The sequence below is a fragment of the Phoca vitulina genome, unplaced genomic scaffold (assembly GCF_004348235.1).
Source record: "Phoca vitulina isolate PV1807 unplaced genomic scaffold, GSC_HSeal_1.0 scaffold6, whole genome shotgun sequence".
NCBI classification, from domain to species: domain Eukaryota; kingdom Metazoa; phylum Chordata; class Mammalia; order Carnivora; family Phocidae; genus Phoca; species Phoca vitulina.
Window position 1 is genome coordinate 4617934 of NW_022589709.1, and position 20589 is coordinate 4638522.

Sequence of the window (20589 nt, forward strand, 5' to 3'; positions counted from 1 at the left end):
AAGGTGACAGACAGAGGAAGCCAAGCTGACCCTCTGATCAGGCACTGCTGATGGAAAGAAGGTTCACTCCCATCCCACTCCATACACCAAACCACCTCCCCCAAGCAAGTGCCACACAAGACATGAGATTGGTCCTTTGACTTAAGCACTGTCTTTCTTCATCCTCTTAAAATAAAAATGCCCTTGAGCGCAGCGGGATGAATTGAAGCACAGCATAAATGAGAACCACTTCTCTGCTGGGCCCCAAGGGATCCAGGGGAAAAGGCAGATGTGAAGAACAGAAGTGTGGAAGGAAAGACAGAACAGGAATAAAAGGAGGTAATGAAGGAATGAAGAGAAAGCAAAATGAAGGGGCTGAAGTTCACTTAACACTTATAAAAAATAAAACTTTATGCAAAGTATAAAAAATGGCCTCCCCACAGGTTTCCTGTCTCGGAGGGGCGGGGGGTGAGTAGGGGGTCATATCACTGCATCACAGTCGTCATTCCCAAACTGGGAGTCTTGGGTGCTGCTCCGCATCTGGAGTGGTGACAAAATACAGTCTACAGGATGAACCCTACTTTTAAAATGCATAGATATGCACATATATGTGTGCATACATATACATGCATGTGTGTATATACATGTATATACAGAATTATGTGCAGCATTAAAAAGGATGAAAGTGGGTTTTTACACACTCTCACGGAAAAAAGCCTAAATCAAATTATGAATCGAGAAAGCCAAGCTGCTGAATAGTGTGTATGGTATGGTCCTATTTCTGGGAGAAAAAAAATGAAAGAGTGAAAGAGAGAGGGGGAGGGGAGAGGAAGAGAGAATTGGGCACAAGCCAGTTCACCCCTCATTTCACTCAAATCTCTAGGCAAAGTCACCACCTTAAAAAGCCCTTCCCTGCCTGACTGCCCTAGAGCTCTCCCTCATCCTGTCTCACTTTTCTCCCTGGCGCCCAGCACATTATATTTTATATTTATTTTCTTCTATGCTGTCTGCCTGTCCATGAGGACAGGGTCTTAGACTGTTTTGTTCTAGGCCGCAACTAGAACAGAGACCAGGGCACAGGAGACCCTCAGGAAATATGTTTTGAATAAATGAATATAAACTTCCAAGAAGTAACCTGTAGGGAGTGGAATAGGAAGTGGGAAGGAATGGAGGGTATATATTTTATATATATTCTGCTTTTTATTGCAGTATTACTTCCCTATTAAAAAACTGAAAATCAACCGTAAGTTGGGGAAGAAATGTCTTCCTTTAGACTCAGCTGACATCTACCCCCCTTCCAGCTTCCTAATTCTGAGCCCAGAGCCACGCTAAGCAAGAACCAGTCCTTCTTCCCCACCACAGTCTTTCTCGCCCTTCTCTTTCATCTCTTCTCTAAACCTAGCTGCCTCCTGGTTCCTTCTACTGAACTCAGAAGGACCAAGAAAGGTAGGCACCACCTCCACCACACACAAGACAGGACAGGATGAAGGGAGAACAGATTTGCTTAGGTTTAAAGCAGGCGTGCACTCAGGCTGAACCAGCACAGTACATGGGACAACAGACGTGAGAGCACTTTAAGAGATAAGTTACCGTGTTGATGAAAGAAATCACAGTGACAATTATATCCTCATCACTGTGTGACCTATGGATCTTCATCCATTGAAAACGGTTTCTTAGGCTCTTACTGTACCAGGCACAGCCCTGGCATTTGACCCCCCAGAGTGGGCATCTATCAGGGGGCTTGGGGTTTCCTGATTGGCTTTGTCACAGAGCAGGAAGCCCACTACTTCACATCCTTTCTCAACCTGAAACTCAAGTGGCAGGAAGGCAAAGTGGAGTGGGTCACAGGGGTGGGTCCCCAGCACCTGCTATCCTACAAACACTGCAGACTCAAGACAACATCCCTTTCCCCAGCAGGATCGGGCATCTCCCAGATAATTCCACACACCCAGGGAAAAGCAAACGTATGAGTTTCCTCCTTAGCAGCCTAACACAGGTGGCATATCTCCAGCAAGCTGACACACAGCTTCCTAAGTCAGGGCAAGCAATGTTTACATGCTTCCCAGTCATGGGACTTGCAGATCTTCATCTAAAGGCGTGGAATCGTTTCCTAGAAGTAGAGGCTCTCTCAACTGGAGAAAAGCATCACCTAAATCTCTAAGCTTCACATCAGAAAACAAGATTATCTTTCCTGTTTAGCCCAAGTGGCTACAGAATGAGATACATGAATTATCTGAATAGTCTGATTAATAGTGGTAAGTTCACTCTTTCCCTTAGTTTACAAACACTGTCAAGTTGTCCCACTCTCTTAAAAAAAAAAAAAAATTCTCCTTTTCTCTTGAGTTAGTTTCTTCACTGCCCATGTTTCTCCTTGCCAGAGTCGCCATCATTCCTTGCCATAAAATCTGGGTTCCAGGCCTCAGCACCTACTTGAATGTCCTCTCTCAAAGTTCACCAGTGACTTTCTGGTACTTTTCTTTCTTCAAGTCCATCTGGATCTTCCCAGGACTTATAATACAGATGGCTCCTCGTCTTGGAAACCCCCTCCTTTTATTTCTATGCCCTGAATGCTCAAGGTTCTTTCTCCTAATTCTTGAACACACTCTCCCTCCTTGCTAAATATGACCACTCCCCAAGAATGTACCCATGGTCTCTAGTCTTTCTAGTCTCCCACCCTTTCCAGTCCCATGTAAGCCCATACCTTTAACTCCACTGTTGGGAAAAGACCTCTCTGACGCTGGTTATCTTTTACCCTCTCTCCCCAGCTCCAGGCCACAGCCCACTCACCTGCAATCCTCTCTCCCCAGAGAAATCCTGCCAGACCACCAACAAACAGGCCCAAACACTTCTTCATACACCCTCTAAAATTCCTGTCCTATCTCACCCTCCTCCTCATTCCTGAGGCCACTACCCGCCTTCAGGTACGTCCTCCCTTCTCTGAGCAGCCACAGTCCTTTGCTTCACCCCTCATCACAGACAACCCTGTCTACAGTGCAGTCTGGTCATCGGCTGACAGGTCTCATCTCCCAGGCTAACCTGTACCTCTCCTACTACAGGACCAGTCCTTTGGCTCTGCATTCCACAGTGCTTTGCACAGAGCAGGTGCTACAAGAATGAATGAAAATATCCTTAACCACCATACCTCGAATGAACAAAGTATGTTAATGCTGTAGTAGGCACTTCCCTTCCCTTCAATGTTCTCTTATTATCTTTCACTCTGAGCAACTATGTACCAGGTACTTAGCTAGACACTGCAGATATTGCTGCTCCTAGGACTACTACTAGGACTTCTGCTTCGGTTGGTGTTACTACTAAGAGTACTGCTATTCCTATCAGGAATAACAATAGACACTCGGTACTTACTACGTGTCAGGCACCGTGGTAAGTATTTATGGGGATTATAGCATTTAATCTTAACAACCACCCTATGAGAGAAGTAGCATTTCTCCCCCATTTCACCCATGGGACAACTAAAGCAGAGATGAAAGCTGAGGGGCTTCTCTGCCTTCAAGGAGCTCTTAGCTCAGCAAAGAAGGACAGGCCCTGGACACACAGTTACAATGTGCTAAGTGCTGTTAAGGAAAAGCATGGGATATAATAGGAGTGCACGCCAAGGAGACATAACTCAGGCGAAGGGCCTGGGACACTTCCCTGAAGAAACCATGCTTAAGTAGAAATCTGAAGGACAAAATCAGAACAAGCCAGCAAAAGAGGAAGAAAGAACAGACTATTTCAAGGGGTTGCCCTGAGCTTGCCCTGGGAACTCTTGGTCCCATAAGAGGCTGAGCAGTGATAATAGAAAAAGAATCTTTCCTAAACAGAGCACCCATCCCCTGTAATCGTCCTGTACACTGGAAAGGGAGAAAATCGGTTTGGCCTGCCTGGGGGGGGGCGGCGGTGGAGGGGGGGCTGCTGAGGACTAGGGCTCACCTACCAAGCATAGTTCCTATTTTCCATTTACATTTAAACACAGGATGTTGAGATGCAGTATAATCAAATCCCTTATAGACTGCCGCTTTAAAAAAATCCTTGGGGGGGGGGGGCATATTTTTTAAAGAACTAAGTATTAGCAAAATATAATAATAATCGGTATGATAGATTCCAATTCACCGAAAATGCAGAAACCTTCCCAGAATTCCACGAAAAGAGTTCTATGCCATCAAGTCAAAGAGGTTTTGTCTCAAAGAGAGGCAGTAATTATAATCTAATGGCAGTAAGTCCTTTAGCCAGCTCATGCAATGGGGTTCCCTCTCAACAGAATAAAATAATTTTTTTTTAATTTCCAACCACCTGAGACACAACTCCCTGGTGTTTTTCGGGGTTTTTCTTTTTTCATTGCCTGCAACAAAACAGAATCATCCAAGCCCTTTCTTGTCGATCTAAATTCTCTGTGTCTCCCTTACCACAGCTCCAATGTACTATAAATATACAGCTTTTGTGACATAAATGCAAAGTTTTATTATGCCGTTAGCCTTGATAGAAAGCACTGCAGAAAGTTGTTTAGAAATTAAATATCTAAAACAAGCTATTTTAAAATCCAGGGCCCTCACTATTTCATGTCTGCAATGAAGAAATTTCATCTTGGGGAGAGCAAGCTGTCTTTCACACCATATGGCTAATGGTGGTGCATAGCAATTAGCCAGGCTGATTAATGGTGAACAGACTCTAATTTTATGCTTATAATTGAGCCTGCATTTGCACCCCTGGTGCAAATTCAGCACATCCCAACTTCCACTTACAACAGGCAAGAAATCAAGAGAAATAGGATGGTGTGGAAAGTGAGAATTTTTTTCCTAAAGCCCCCTAAAGAGCATCAGATTTGCAATTTAAAAGACTGTTAGGCACACAATAGATGACAGGTTTGTGTAATAGGGTCATGGTGGCCTGGTAAACAAACAGTACCCCTTACACATCTATAGGCAGCCAGGAAAACCATAATCTGTAACATTAGCAAGATGACATTTTGAATATGGCTTTTCCCTCTTAGCCACACAGTACAAACATCATCATTTGCCTTCAGTGGCTTGAGAATTTTATTTTTGCTATTTTTATGTTTCTGAAAAATAGAAAGAACATCAGCAGTAAAGCACGCCAACCGGCATAATAAAGTACTTTGGACCAATGAATTTTAAGAACAAGAAAAATATAAACTGCATTAATAGAGGGTAGGCTCGTGTGTGAAAGGCATAATATATCTTTAAGTATTTCAAGAATAGAATTATTTCTAGCATAGTCCAAACATGTACAGATACGAAATGCAAATCTGTGATTCATAGACATTAGTTGGCCTATTGTTCAAGATCTATCTTCCTGTCTGTTCCCTATTTGCTAGAATCACATGTAATAGAACATGGAAAATTCATTCTAATGACATGCTAATTGAGGGAAGCTAAAATAGAGATATGATCAGAAAAATAGTAATACAAAGGAGGTCATTTTTTTAATGCTTTTCAAAATGATTTTACTCATTTAATTCTGAAAAGTGCAACTCAGCATTAATGGTACAATCGTTGTATACAGTACACTAATTTTTGCTTAATAATATCTTCTAAGAAACTGATGACTGTATTTTCGGGTTTTGTTGCTGTTTTAAAGGTAAGGAAAGGCTACCTGTTTGTGGAAAAATTACCAAGTTTTACAAATTGTTGAAGTGAAAACTTGTGAAAGTCCTGAGGAACTTAGAATAATCTATTAAAAGTATGCTTTTTAAAAAGGAAAAAAAAAGAAATTTTTATATACGTACATAATTATAGATATAGAAGTTAATATTTGGGATTTCAGTAGGAAAACACATTAAGCCTTTTTTTATTTTATTCCCACCTGTGGAGTTTTAAGATTGCTTTCCCCACAAGTCCGGGAGGAGCAGATAAAGCCCACCCGCTCGGAAGTGGCAGCTGAAGCCTAAAACACTGGTCAGTAATAGTCAGGAGCCAAGCATGCTTTGTGCCAGCGAGAGCCTGCATGCCTAACAAAGCAATTAGTAGCCTTTCCCCAATGCATAGTGGCATCTTCGTGCTTTACCCAATTACTCAGAATATATCAGGTGTTATTCTATGAAGAATAAGAATCCTATACCGCAAGTTGAAAGGCTGTTCTCTGGTCTACTCTCTCACATGTGGCGGACTGGCTGGGGCCATGAAAGGGAATTTGGTTTGCTCGCTTGTTTTCCAACGTGGCTTGTGTCTGATTACTAGGCAAAATAAATACACTCATTTGTGGGTGAGATGAATTTTTATAACTTTCAGGTGTAAACATTTGTCATCCTTCCAAAAGCTCACTGTTACTGAGAAATATTGCTACACTGTCACAGTTATATACAAGGTAACTAAGACTGAGAGATCAGAGGCAAGGGGGGAAAACCCACACTCAATTGAAGGACGAATGATGCCTTTGTACCGTAGGTCACATTTTTAAGTGGGAGAATTAAAAAGGGGAACTATAACTTTCAAATCTTACCCCCCTTCTGCTGACATCAATAGAACTCTTACTCATTTTACTAGCAATGTAGTTGAGCACATATATGAACACTAAAAGGATATATCGTATTTTATTTGATTGAACGGAAGAAGGGGAGGGCACTGCTTTGTGCCCATTAAAAGTGTGATATCAGAATGGAAATGTATGTCTTTCAGGATGAAATCTAATAAATAATCAAGAACCATTGAGATGTCTGTGATGCCTTACTACCAAATACTCATGTTTCAAGTTCTTTTTAGATTATCTAATAGAAGCAAGATAAATATATACCCAAAGTGGACCTGAGCTCACCTAGATTTGAGATGCAAATTCACCTTCTCTTTGCTAATTAAAGGGAGAGAAAAAGGTATTTCTTACCTGCACATGATCTCGTGTGTGAGCAAGACTCGGCACATTTCTGGGTTCTTGTCTTGGCCTTCATACACTATGGCCTGTAAACAAAGGCATGATTTGAGCTAAAAATGGAACCAAATACCAGAGAACAAACTATTGCAATTGAGTACTTGACCACTTCAATATTGCTGAGGGCCAATTAGCTTTCGGGAACCCAAAGCCTCACTGAGCTGACTGCTTCAGGATATGTTGTTAAGGATCAACCCAAATCAAGTAGAGGGTATATGTTCCTCTCTGTCCCGTCAACCACATTATTATGATGCACATCTTCGGATCAGTGTATGAGATAAACTTCTGTTGTCAAGACAACCATAATTCTCCTTTCCATTCAGAATAAGATGAATCTAATCAATGAGGAGGAAAACCCAGAAGGTTTAGCAGATTCAGATGCTAGTGATTTAAAATATAGAAAAGCACGTGGATCTTTTAAATATGCATTTGTCACTTCATTTTACTACTTCCAGCCCCAACATTTAGTGTTCTAGAGATGAGCAGCAGAAAACAAGTGGGGGTATGGTTAATGAGTCCGTTCACTGTGTCTTCTTTGAGATGATTCATCAATCAGGGAAAATCCTTCTTCCCACCTACAGGCTGAAAACATGTGCTCTCCAGGGTGTACACCCACCCAAACAGTAACACGCGTCGGCATATGCTGTGTGTGTGGGCTTAAGCCACAGAGTTATCTCCCTAAACTGAGAAGAATTACATCTGACTCCCAAAATTTGGACTTTAAACCACCTCATCAGCCAATATGTCTTTGTCTGTTTTCAGTAATGTGCATACAAACATGTTGCTTAAAATCACCCTGAAGTTTCCCTGAGATGGCAGCTTCCTGGAAGACCTACACGTTAACACTGGGCCAAAGGAAAACACAGCTATTGGTAGAGCAATGCTCTACCTCAGGATATATTTTAACTAATTTAACACTGTATCACTGCATAATACAAACACAGCTGCAAATTATTAATAAAATTACTTTCACACATTCAGATAACTCTCAATTTCTTGGCAACAAAACCATTTAAATTAACCAGAGACTATCCTTATTTAGTACACAGAGATGCTGCAGTAACTAACTTGTAGTTGGCTCTAATGTGCTTTGTTTATAAACCTGGGACTTTTAGAACCTGTAAAGGATCGAGACAGCTTACAACACAGTGTGTGCAGACCCTAGAGCAGGCTCTGGGTATGACAATTAATTCCATTACAGAACAAAAGTTGCAACAAACAAAAACATGGTGTAAAGCACCTGTATAAGGAGAAAACCCTTCTCTATCATTGGCCCCTCAAAACCATTTTTTTTATGGTTAGCCTACCATAACCTTGTATTTTTTAATGTTTTATTTTGACATAATTTTAGACTTACAAGAAAGTTGCAAGAATATATAAAGAATTATAAGATACTCTTTAACCAGATTCCTCAAATGTTTATACTTTACTAAATCTGCTTATTCTTTTCTATTTTTTTCCTGAACCATTCATAAGTAAATTGCCGACATACCCTAAATACTTCAGCATATTATTTCCTTAAAACAAAGAATCCTCTTCCATAACCACAGGACAATTATACAATATAATAATCTAATCTACAGACTTTATTGAAATTCACCAATTACCCAATAATGTCCTTCACAGCAAAAAAAAATAAATAAATAAATAAATAAATAAATAAATAAAAATTTTAAAACTCCAATACCAATCATTGCATTCAGTCGTCATGTCTCCTTTAATACAGAACATTTCTGAGTCTGTAGTTCATGATATTGACATTGTTAAAGAATACAAGCCAGCTCTTTTGCAGAATATCCTCAGTTTGGGATTATCGGATGTCTCCTCAGACTTAGATTAAAGTTACACATTTCAGGGCTGGAATACCACAGATGTGATTCTGAGTTCTTCTCAGTGTATCAAATCACACTGTCAACTAGGTCCATTACTGGCAGTAAACTCTGACCATTTGGTTAAGGTGCTGTCTGCCATCCACCAGAGATCATCACCCCGATTTCCCCACTGTAACGTTACTACTTCACTTTATGTAACTCATAACTATCTTATGGAGAGATAATCTACATTATAGTAATATCATATTATCCCTAAAATTTTCATCCACTAGTTTTAGCCTACACTGATGATTCTTTCCTGTATTCTTAAAAGACCTTTTCAAATACCCGAGAAGTTGCTTTATTCAAGAAAATGTGTTGAGTAAATCGAAAACATTTTGAAAACCGAAAATTATATCTGCCTGCTTTATTTACTGCAATCACTGCTGAAATCAAAGAAACACTGTAAATAACTGATTAGGTCTTAAATATGGTGCTAAAACATTCTAAGCATGCATTTTTGTGAAATCCTATTTATCACTACATGTTTTACATGTTTTGGATGTTCTCTTAATATCACTGATAACCTCTGTTTCAACTTCAGTTTTTTGTCATGCTAAACTAATACAAGTAACTTGGTAAATATATTCACAGATATTGGTAGGGTTTTCCTTCCTGTAAAAAAAGAAAATTGTGTTTTTTTTTAAAGAGGAATGTGTATCAGTTACATCAGACCTTCTCACTTTGATTCTTTCTAGATGATATTATTTTTGTTGAGGCTGCTGGTTCCACCAAAATCAGTGGATCTGTGATGATATTCAGTGAAAGTCATGCCGCAATGCAGATATGCTCACAACTCCCCTAAACAGTAGATGATCCAGGGATGCCCAGCGATCCCATGTTTTTATCTTTAGTGACTGAACATCTTTCGTGGAAGGCGCAGGGCCTCTGTGATACATCCCTTTACCAAATGCCAAACTGCCACTTCACTTCTGGCAGCAGTCAAATTGGAGAATCCTTCTCTAAATCAAGCATAGAAAAATAAAAGCATGAGTTTGGATTTGCTCAGAAATAGTTAAGAATTCCAGAGAGGAGTGGAAGCATAAAGTTTCTGCTGTCCCTCTTTTTGAGGCCTCAACAGAACAATATTTTTTAGCACATAAACACAGAGAAAGAAGGGCTACTTCTGTGACTTCTGAAATGAAAGCAAGAGAAACAGGGAGTCTTTTCACTCTCCTATGAAGTAGAACTAAAATCCTGGAAGTATAGTAAGCTAGAACCTCAGTGTAACAGAATCAGTTACAGAGTGGACCTCAGTCACAGGAAGATCTACTTCCAACCTCACCTATGCAGTATTTGTTACTGAAAAGCCTTCTTAACACACACACACACACACACACACACATACACACAGTATCACATAAAAGATATGGGCCAAGAAATCAACATTCCAATGAGATCCAAAATGGGAAAATATGATAAAGTTATTTTGCTGAATATCTCTGAAGCAGAGTGTCCACAATAAGACAGACTTTTTAAAAATGTCACCAAGGTCTCCCTCCAGCTTACACACCTACATAACTGATGGCCACATATCAGTTCTTTACCGTCTACATTTCATACATATGTCAAGATGGGTTCACAGTTCAGCAAACCCAGACTTTAAGCCTAAAAGGAAAGGGATCTTCTAATACCAACTTAGAAGTTTCTGCTTTTCTTACTAATTTAAATATGTGTCTCTGTGGGGTGTGAGTAAAGCTCGCTGAGACTGGATCAGCTGGGAGATCACAGAAGCATATAAACAGCATTGACTCTTTTAAGTGAAACCATTTTAATAGACAGCTGGTTTAGGGCCCAGACAATGGAACACCAAGAAGAAGGCTTATTTTCATCCTCCATAGTAAATCATGTGTCTGTTCACTGTGAGGAAGGTAGTCTGCTATGAGAGCGACAAAGACAACAGTGGTTTAAATAAATCAATGTGTTTATCAGGAGTAAGGACCAGAGAGGCCTGTTACAGACATGGACAGGAGGGGGAGAGAAAACATATAAAATATATTATTAAATAAATGAATTGATAGCAAAGCAAGTTCGGGTTTCGACCTAAGAAATAAAAATACAATATGAAGCAGAAAACAATATTGGCCTTAATTCTGCCAATGGCAAGTAAATCCCTGAAGGTGGCAGGAATACTTGTGCAGGAAGAAAGCTAAAAGAATAAACAACCCTAACTTCATCTCAACTTTAAAAACCTGGTGAAATTGATAAAGAAGTTGTCAAAACTTGACCTATGTGGAGCAGATTTAGTTTCCTGATATACTAGCCCCCTTTCCTTAATGTCCTCTCCTCATAAGCAGAAAGAAAATATCAAACTATTTTTAACACTCCATTAATTTTCAGATTGAATGTTTTTTCCAGAATAATTTTTTATAACTAACAAAAATGAGGAAAAAAATAGGTATTCTTAAACTTGCACATCCTTATTCAACAGCAGTACCTGAAGTTTAACTGTGAGAGAATAAAATGCCATCCATTTCAAATGCCCAAATATAAATCCACCTATACCGGTCTTTGAAAAAGAATAAATCAATCAATAGAGAAAATCTGCCTTGATGGCCACTGTTTTAGATGGCATCTTGTAAAGTGTGGTTCATCCTTGCTTTTCTAAAATATCACTGAGTCTTAAAAGTTAATTGAAACTTACTATGGATAAAGACCACACAGAAAAAACGAAAAATACACAGTGAACACGCACCAAGATCACACTTCAATAGGATGCCAAAGGAAATACAGAGAATTGAGCACGGCTTTTCTTTGCTTACTCTTCTAATAGTTTTAACTCTTTGTGTTCTATGCCAAAATAAAGAGGGCAAGGAAAATAGTTTTGACTTTGGTTCTTCAAAATCCAAAAGGGTTTTAGGAACAAATGTTTTCATTAGAAGAACCAAACAATAGGAAACTTTTCATCATCATTGGAAGGAAGGAAAGAAGGAAGGGAGGGAGGGAGGGGGGGGAGGGAGGGAAGGAAGGAAAAAGAAAAGAAAAAAGAGGGAAAGAAAGAGAAAGGAAAGAGAAATGGTTATCCGTAACTAACAAAAACTCCTAATTTTCCACTTAAGTAAAAGCAGTAACCTTGAGAATATGTTACTTTTTTTCTACATACAAAATAAAGGCCAAACCTAATTTATCATCTTCAAGAATAAGTTCATGAATGTACAAAGTACCTCCTTCAACCAGAAGTAAAATGTCCTCTAAACACAGACTGTCAACAAGCCTTTGGTAGCAAATTACCAAGAATTGGAATGAATCAAAAAATAATATGAACACCTACAATATCAATGTACTAGAATATTAATCATTGCATTCGGTCATCAAGTTATATTGCTTGTCATTAAAAAAAAAAAAAAAAAGTGCTAGCTTATGTGATCCCAGAAATTTCCAGTAGGTGAAGGAGCCCTAGTTAAAAATTAACCTGTGCCAAAGAAAACACTACAAATCTGACATTTCATAAACAATTGTGTCAAACAGCAATCCAACATTAAGAGTGGGATAAAATAAAAAATTATTTTGTTTCAATTAGCAGCTGGGCTACTGGTGAACAAATTATAAAGATGTAATTTCAGCTTAGCAGCTAAGAAGACCTGTTTTCAGAACTGAATTAGGAAAGTTGCAAAGGAATGATATCATATTCAGTATGCTGTTCAGTTACATCACAGCCCTGAATAAAAAGAGAATGTGGATCGAAAGCAGTTAGCTTTAGACTACATTTTTAATGTCTCAAAGAAATAAATTCCCTTATATTATTCAAGCACTAAGATAAAAACTGAATCACTCTAACAATCCCACATTATATTTCTTTTTCTAACAGTAGTAAGAGATATTTCACTCATACGATAACTACATTTACATCTATATTAGTAGATACAGCTGGCTTTGTGAACCCGATGGGATAATAATAATAATAATAAAATAATAAAAGCAGCTAATTTATTAAGCACTTAATATGTGCCAGTCACTATTCTAAGCATCTTACATGTATGAATTCATTTAATTGTCACAAAAGAGCTTCAAGGTAGGTGCTATCATTTATTTCTATTAGTTTGATTCCAAATGCTTACATGCTTTAATTACTCACTGAAACCAAATCATTTTTGCTCAACAACTATATAAACAATTCACCAACATCCAAACACTCCTTCATTCCTCTCAGCAATATAAGTCAAGACAGAAGAACAGACTATTGGTGTAGTCATATGCGTTCGATAAATGCATCACTACTAATATGTTCGTTTTTAATGCTGTTCAAACATTCACATGGAAACAGCTCTAGCGTAAATATCCCTGAACAAATGGCTGTATATTATCCAGGAGGGAGCAGTTGGACCGCCAGACTGGGGAAGTACTAGGCCATCTGGCTCCGGCAATCTCTCCAAAACCATCAGCTTTGTTTTCACCCCCAGACTCCAAACAACACATTTTCCACTGTGATGAGTTTACATTTTCCCAAACACAGGTCCTGATCATGCATAAAAATTCCAAACTTCTTCATTCCTCTATGTGCAAGGAAATTTAAATCACCTGCATTTTTGACATGTTACCAAAGGAGAGAGAAAGCTGCTGAAATGTGGCTCCTGACTATAAACTTGCCTTTTTTGTTTGTTTGTTTCTCCAAATGTATGAAAGAACCTCTCTGCTGGCCCTAGTGAATTCCTTTGGAACTTGCTGATATACTAAAAATGTGTTTATCTACCAATGAAGAACCATGAACTGAAAGGGTTGTTAATCAAATCTACGTGGCTGTGGCACGATATAATGAAACAATCAATAGGAAGAAATGCGCTTGCATCAATAACTTAAAGTACCGGGAACATCAAAACAAATATATAAAGAAGATTAGCTTGTAAGAGAAAGAGGACAGCATTTCTGATCATTGTACTTTGGACTTCCCACCTACTATGCTAAGACCTTTTTAGGGTCCCCTTACCACATCACCTACCTTCAAACCCACACATGACAAGGATTATGTGACTGTTATTTTTCCCTTTCCAAAAAAGAGCTTCTGTCTGTGGGCAGGAGTATTTTGTTTTTGATAACTTTATGGAATTTGGTACTCTTTGAATTATAAAAATGTCACTTTTTTTAAAGCAAGATGGTAGGAGGGAAGATAAGTTAAAGGCTTTTTTTTGTAAACTACTTAATGTTAACTCACCAAAGCAATCACATAACATAATCATATTTCAAATACTACGTGAAAGTCTGAGATGAGGCACATTAAACATCAGACCTCCCCCACTGGGTTCATTTGAGCTTCGGCTGTAGATGTTGTTTCTGAATGCAACAGCCATAACCTTCTGGATCCTACAGGCCTTTCTGCATGCTCACTAATGGAATACCAAAAACAGCAATGACACAAAAACAACCTATTTTTAGCCCAGCTAAACTTGGTTTTGAACAACCCTTCCCAAAAGCAAGCCTCTCATTTTCTAGTTGGTGGATGAATTTTTTAAATATCATCATATCCTTTGTGTTTTATGAGAGAGGCATAGGGATAAGGGGGCTCAGATCCTTACACATTGACTTGTAATAAAACTTCTCTTTCTTGGTTGAGTCCAAAATTAAGAGTCATTACCCAAAATAGTGTAATGAGACACTTTGAAAAGGTGTGAAATACTGTGTCATATCAATACATCTTGGTTGATTGAGTACATTTCTGTTTGATTTCAATGCTGCTAACTCCACCCAAGTTAGGAACATTCTATGAAAATGTAGAGTGCACAGGTAGTTTTGGATTTAGTACTCTTTGAATTATAAAAATGATTCCCTTTGAGTTTTAACCCCAACTTCTGAGTCAAAGATAAGACATCACACCCATAAAGCTGCTTCTCTGATATGAAAAATGTTACAAACAAGCAGCTAAGAGAAGACACTTGAACTGTGACTAGGTATTCCGTCCAAAATTTAGGATGTGATTAGAATGGATCACATCACTGGAATTATCCCATTCTGTACTCTAAATATCAAAATCCTGAGTCTATCTGGAAGAATTTTACAGGGGAAAAAAATTGTAACATTTAATCAGTCAGCTTATGTCAAGTCTTACTTCTGATTGAAGGGGTCACTGCATATTTAACAAAAATAAAAAATTTAAGAAATTTTAAATCAGACTTGGTAGTTAATTATCATAGAATAATTTCAAGTTAGATGAGAATCCATTGTTTTACTCATTAAGACTAAAGTATAATAATTATGTCACAGCCAGGAAAAGTTATGCTTCTTCACACTGATCTGCTTTCTGAAGACTATTGTATTCACTGTGTCTACAAGAAGCTAACCTCTTCCCAAACTCTTACAGCACATAATCAACAAACAAACAAACAGATAATGGGCAGGGATTGCGTTTCAAAGTGAAACCTACACAGAAGGCAATAGACAATTATTATGAAAACAAACAGGTATGCCTCAATAAAAAAAAAAATCCCTTTCTCTTGATATTTTTGGAATAAATTCAGATAGTTATTTAAATCTTTTTTTACGTCACTCCCCACCAAAACATATAATTGCATACATTTATAATTTTAACTTTCAGTAAGATGTCACATCATGGCAAATGACTTTCTCATACCTGTTATTATTAAAAATAAACTGTATCTTGTTCTAGTCCCCCACCCCCAACTGACAGAATTTATAATACCATGCAGTCAAAGAATGCCATAAGCTGTAGTTGTTCTTAAGCTCTATGACCTTGTTAGTAAATGATATTTGAATGTATTGCTTTATAAAAATCAAAATTATTCCTCCACCATATGAGACTGTGTAAAGTCAATTCATTTCATAATGGGAAAATCAGTTCTTGGTGGCACTTTTTGTTGAAGGGGTCTAAAAGTTTTGGAAGCAGTTAATCACTTCAGACATGTCCTAATTTTGCACTCCTCACAATTGTTTGTTTCATAGTGCTGCCTATAATTTAATATTTAAGTGGCCAATGTTGCACAAGTATACAGGCCTTTCAGACTGGTTTGTGGGGATTTTTATCTTTTAAAAAGCAATTTCTAATAAATACATACGGAATATGTATTATAGTTCATACTTTCGCCCTCCCCCTTCCCTCTTTTCTTTCCTCTGATGAGAATGGCAGGAGAAGATATCTAGGGTATCAAAGACAATTTTTTAAAATAAAACTCCACTTAAGATATTTTTGTTTTGATATAATAAAAAAAAAATGGTACTGAAATCAGGCTTTTGTGTTTCCGCATTGCAGGGGAAAAAAATTTTTTAACAAAATACAATGTGTCCAAATGAAAGGGAATTATCCTATGTAATAATCAAAATGAGTAATAAAGAAAATAAGACCAAGACTGAAAGTATAAATGTGAATTTACTCTGACCAATCAACCAAGAAATAAATCTTCAAGAAAGTCAAATATTTTAAGCGTTTAACTTGAAATAGTCTTCAGTAGATATTTATTTATTATTTTTAAAACTACATTTCATACCCTCAGGTTTTCTACTTGGTTCACAATGAAATATGAGACTAACAATCAAAATTAGCTATTATTGAAAGGTTCTTACTGAATAGATTTTAAAACTTCTAACAACTTATGAATGTGCATTTTGTAGAACATATTTAAGCCACGCTTATCTAAAAATACTTTTTAAATATGCATGTATACCCTAATTTGAAAACTTCCAAGTCAGTATCTATGAAAGACGATCACCCTCCTTATTTTGAAGGAACTATCTTAAAATTGTAATCAAGCAAATAAGTTTTATTCCTCTTACTAAATTGGTGGTTAGTACACAATGCATAACTTTGCTCTTTGTTCTAATTTCTTTCCCCCACCCAATAAAGCTGGCTTCTTTTTTGTTACTAAGTGTTCCAACTACCTAACCAGCTACTTAATTCTGAAACTAAACTTTTTCTTAAAATTAAAAAAAAATAAAAGACTCCTGTGCCTCATTAAAACGTCAGGCCTCTTTTCTGACTCGGCTCATAATTGTATCTTTTAAACCATAACTCAACCTTAATGTACGCTGCTTGACACCCGCGTGTTGGGGAGTTGTAGAAAATGCCGTCTATGTACCTTTAAGACCACAAGCTCACTCATGCTGCCTGGCTTCTTGCCAAACTTGGAGGCAAAAGCAGGAGGATTTTTGCAAAATATCCTCTAACAATTGTCGCTCCCTCTTAATACTACCACCACCACCTCCTTTTTAAAAAATCTGTGGAGTGGGTCATCTGCGCTCTCAGCTCATCTCTCCATTCCTGAGAAAAATACATAGCCCCCCCCTCCCCCGCCAACACACACACACCCTTCCCTACCCTCTACCTCCCAGGAGTGGCCCGGAGGGTTCGGGTTTCACAAGTTCAGCCCACTCTACGCCACGGTCCCTGGGCACCTTTTGCGCCCCCTGGGGCTCCTCGGCCGGGTCAAAGGAAGTTCAGCACTTACTCTCCCCACTCAGCACCCTGGAGTCTTAATGCACTAGGCCTGCGTCTCCCTTGGTAGGAAAGAGCCTTCGAGCCAACTCCCGCACGCGGTGGGCGCTAGTGTGTGTCTCCGCGCTTGGAAGGCTGCGCTGAGAGTGAGGCCGCCCTGGTGTGGAGAGTTCGAGTCCCAGACCCCGCGCTAAGGAGTAGCCAACTTCTGGACTCCCTCAAATTTCGAGGCCCTAGAGTCACCCCGCGGCGCGAAATTAAGAAACTTACTTGTTTTGTCATGGAGTCAATGAGGCGCACGTAGAAATCTTGCTCCGTCCTTATCCCTGGGGGGGAGGGGAGGAGGATAGGGGAACGAAGGAAAAGTAAGTGAGAGAGGATCTGCCGCAAAACAAATAAACAAACAAACAAAGAATGGGGCTCCAAGGCGTATGCAATGCCTACTGTCCCGGAGAAGCACAGACAGGACACCACCACCCGCACTCTCCCCAGTGTCCAGAGAGGGGCCAGTCCCCAAGCACGGCAGCTGAGAATGTGGCAGGACCCCCACCTGGCTTCTCTCCCTTTTCTCGGAGGGAACCCCTCCGCGCGCTCTCTGGGACCCAGCAAGGCCACGACCGCTCTAGCACCCTGAGCCCGAAGGACTTAGGGCCTGGAGTCGGGGCTGAGCCACGAAAACAGGCCTTCGGAATGGGAGGAAGAAAGAAAGTGGCCCTGCGAGGGCCGGGGCTCCACACCTGCTCCCAGGTGTGCTCCAGCCCGCTACGGCCGCCTTCCGGCTACTCGGGGCCTCCTCAGGTGAAACCTCCTCAGGCGAAACTTAGGAGAGGCCGGGTTACCCCGAGGGCGGTGGACGACTCTGCGTGCTCAGGGCTCTGGTCCACCTGTATCTTCCCACGCACCCTGCCTCACCCAGGGCCCCGGGGTGCCGGCGCGGACCCGATCGGAGCCTCACCATTGCTGTAGAGGAGCTGGAGCCGGTAGTGAATCCCGTTATTGGTCTTTTCGCTGTTGGCTTCCTGGGTTGCAGCAGGACGCAAAGACACAAGAGACGCAGGAAAGAGGTCGGCGTGAGCGAGTGGACCGACTTCGAGGCAACTTTCCCGAAGACGGGACCCCCGTCCGGAAACCGGACAGGCCCGGGAGCAGCAGAAATTGAGGCCAACTGTGATCCCTCTGCCGCCCTCCCGACCCTTACTGCTCCCTCTTCCCTTCCAGAAAATTCCGTGGGGCCTGGGGGCTCGGGCCTGGGCCAGCAGAGGCAGGAGCCGCGCGTGGTCGCGCGGTTGAGGGCGGGTTCATCCCAGGCGCCCTTGACTCTGGAGTGCGAAGCCGGGCTCGCCTCTCTCCAGCTCTGGGGCTCCACGCGAACTTTTTTGGAGCAGAACCTCAGGATGAGGAGCCCGGGTTCGCCCAGGACGGGAAGTGGCTTGGGGGACCCCGCTCAGGAGTGTGTTATGGATGCTTTGCCCTCACCGAGGAGCGCGCCTCGCGAAGCGGCTGGGCCTGCTCCCCGGTCGGGGGCGAGGGGCAGCGGCGCTGCGCCCACTTACTTTTTCCTTCTCCACGAACCCCACAAAGGCTGTCCTCTCGATCTCCACGGGCTGGCCCTGTCTGTCGTAGAGGGCCAGGACGAAGTGGAAGAAGTTGGATTTCCGCAGATTGGAAGGCGGCTGCTTCTCAAAGTGAGCCCGGGCCAGACCCACCCCGCTGTGGCCAAAGACGCAGAGTTAGACGGCTAAGCGGGACACCGACGCGCGACCCTTTGTCACCCCTTACACACGCGAGAACCCTCAAATATCAACCTCCTCTACCCCCAGGACACCCAGTGGGCGCCCTACACGCCCCCTCCGGCGCCCCGGGCCCACCCGGCGGCGGGACATGCGTGCTCTCGCGTGTCCAATCCGCCGAGCACAGGGCGCGCCCCCCGAACTCGCGGAAGAGCCCGGGAAGTTTTGTTTGGGTTTTGCGCAGGAGATAAAACCCCGCAAGCATTTACTCCGACCTGACACGCGCTGCGTGGGAAGGAAGAAAAGTGGAGGTGGATGCGGTGAACCCGCGTTCGCGGAATACAGCTGGTCGTTTACAACTTGGAGGGAGGGGAGCATGGGAACTGGTTCCCGCCACCCCCACGAATCTCCCGCCTCAGCTTCGAGTGCAGGTGAGGATGGATGGGGAACAGGCTCAGCTTCTTGAAGCCGAAGCCATCCTCCAGGAAACCTCAAGTGCCCCCGCCAAGCGCGGACGCTCGGTCTCGGGAAACCGCATGCCCCCTCCCCAAATAAAGCAAGTGAGAAAAAGGATCTGAGGGTGGGGGGCTCAGAGCTGTCGGGGGTGGTCGCTGTGGAACAGGGAACTGGGGATGTTTTTAAAAGACCTGTCCTGACAAAGTTTCGCTGCTCCACAGAAATCCTCACACTCATTCCAGAAATCCTATGGACCAGGGGAGCCGACTGAGCGCGCCCGCGGGGGAACTGGAGGCTCGGGTGCCAGGGGCTCCGGGAGGCCACTAACAACCCGACCTGCCCAACACAAGGGCGCGCTCACACACACGCACACGCACACGCACACATACACACACTCTTTCGCTTCCAACCCAGTTACCCAACTCACTCTCACTACTAACCACCCCCATCCTTGTACTCAGCGGGGATGGGAACAGTGTTGCAGGCACTTGTCCCCTGCCCGGAGAAGATGAGGATGAGGTAATTAGTCATCTTCCTTTTTCCCCTTCCGCCCTCTCGGAGTCCGATAGGGCTAGGGGCCGTCAGATCTCCTACTCCCCCAAGCCCAGCTGGTGGTCTGGAAAAAAAAAAAAAAGACCATTTCTCACTTGGGACCAGGAGTCCCCGGAAAGTGTGATAAGAGTGCCCAGAAAAGTTCCCGCACGTCAATCTCCAAGGGCAGTGCCTCCAGGCCACACAGTCTAGCATCTCAGGAACTGAGTGGGAGAGGGGCTCTAAGGGACCATGGTGACAGAGGGTGGGGAAGACTTTTAGGAGATGTCAGAATTAAAGTTGGGAGTTGCTGTTCTACCGGTGGACTGAGAAAAACTGAAAGCTAGAGAGAGGGGGATGGAGAACCAGCCTAGAGAATTAAGAGAAGGTTCTGGGGAGATATGGAGAGAGAAAGGAGGTAAGGGAAGGAGAAGAGAGGAGGGAGGAGTGAAGAAAGAAGGGGAAGGAAAGAATGAAGAAAGGGAGGACGGAAAGAGGGAAGAGAGGGAAGGAAGGAAAGGAAAAGAGAAAAGGAAAGAAAGTAAAGAAGGAGGAAGAAAGGAAAAAAGGAAGGAAGGGAGAAGGAAGGAGGAGGAAGGAAAGAAAGAAGAGGAAGGGAGGGAAAGAAAGAAGAGAAGGAAAAAAGTTTAGAAAGGAGGGAAGAAAAAAAGAAAAAAGGAAGGAAAGGAAGGAAGGAAAGAGAAGAGAGAAAGAAAAGAAAGAAAAAAGAAAAGAAAAGTAAGGAAGGAAAGTAAGAAAAAGAAAG

General features: G+C 41.6%; 1 protein-coding gene across 6 annotated transcripts in view; it reads right to left on the reverse strand.

Annotated features, from left to right (window-relative positions):
• The window catches only part of EBF1 (EBF transcription factor 1), a 390537-nt gene that overhangs the window by 369181 nt on the left and 767 nt on the right, over positions 1-20589 (reverse strand). For all 6 annotated transcript variants that reach the window (XM_032403630.1, XM_032403629.1, XM_032403628.1 and 3 more), the window contains exons 2-5: positions 18660-18816; positions 18062-18125; positions 17377-17432; positions 6814-6887 (exon numbers count right to left, since the gene is read on the reverse strand). In XM_032403630.1, the coding sequence (XP_032259521.1) occupies positions 6814-6887; positions 17377-17432; positions 18062-18125; positions 18660-18816 (351 nt within the window). The remainder of the gene's footprint in view (positions 1-6813; positions 6888-17376; positions 17433-18061; positions 18126-18659; positions 18817-20589) is intronic.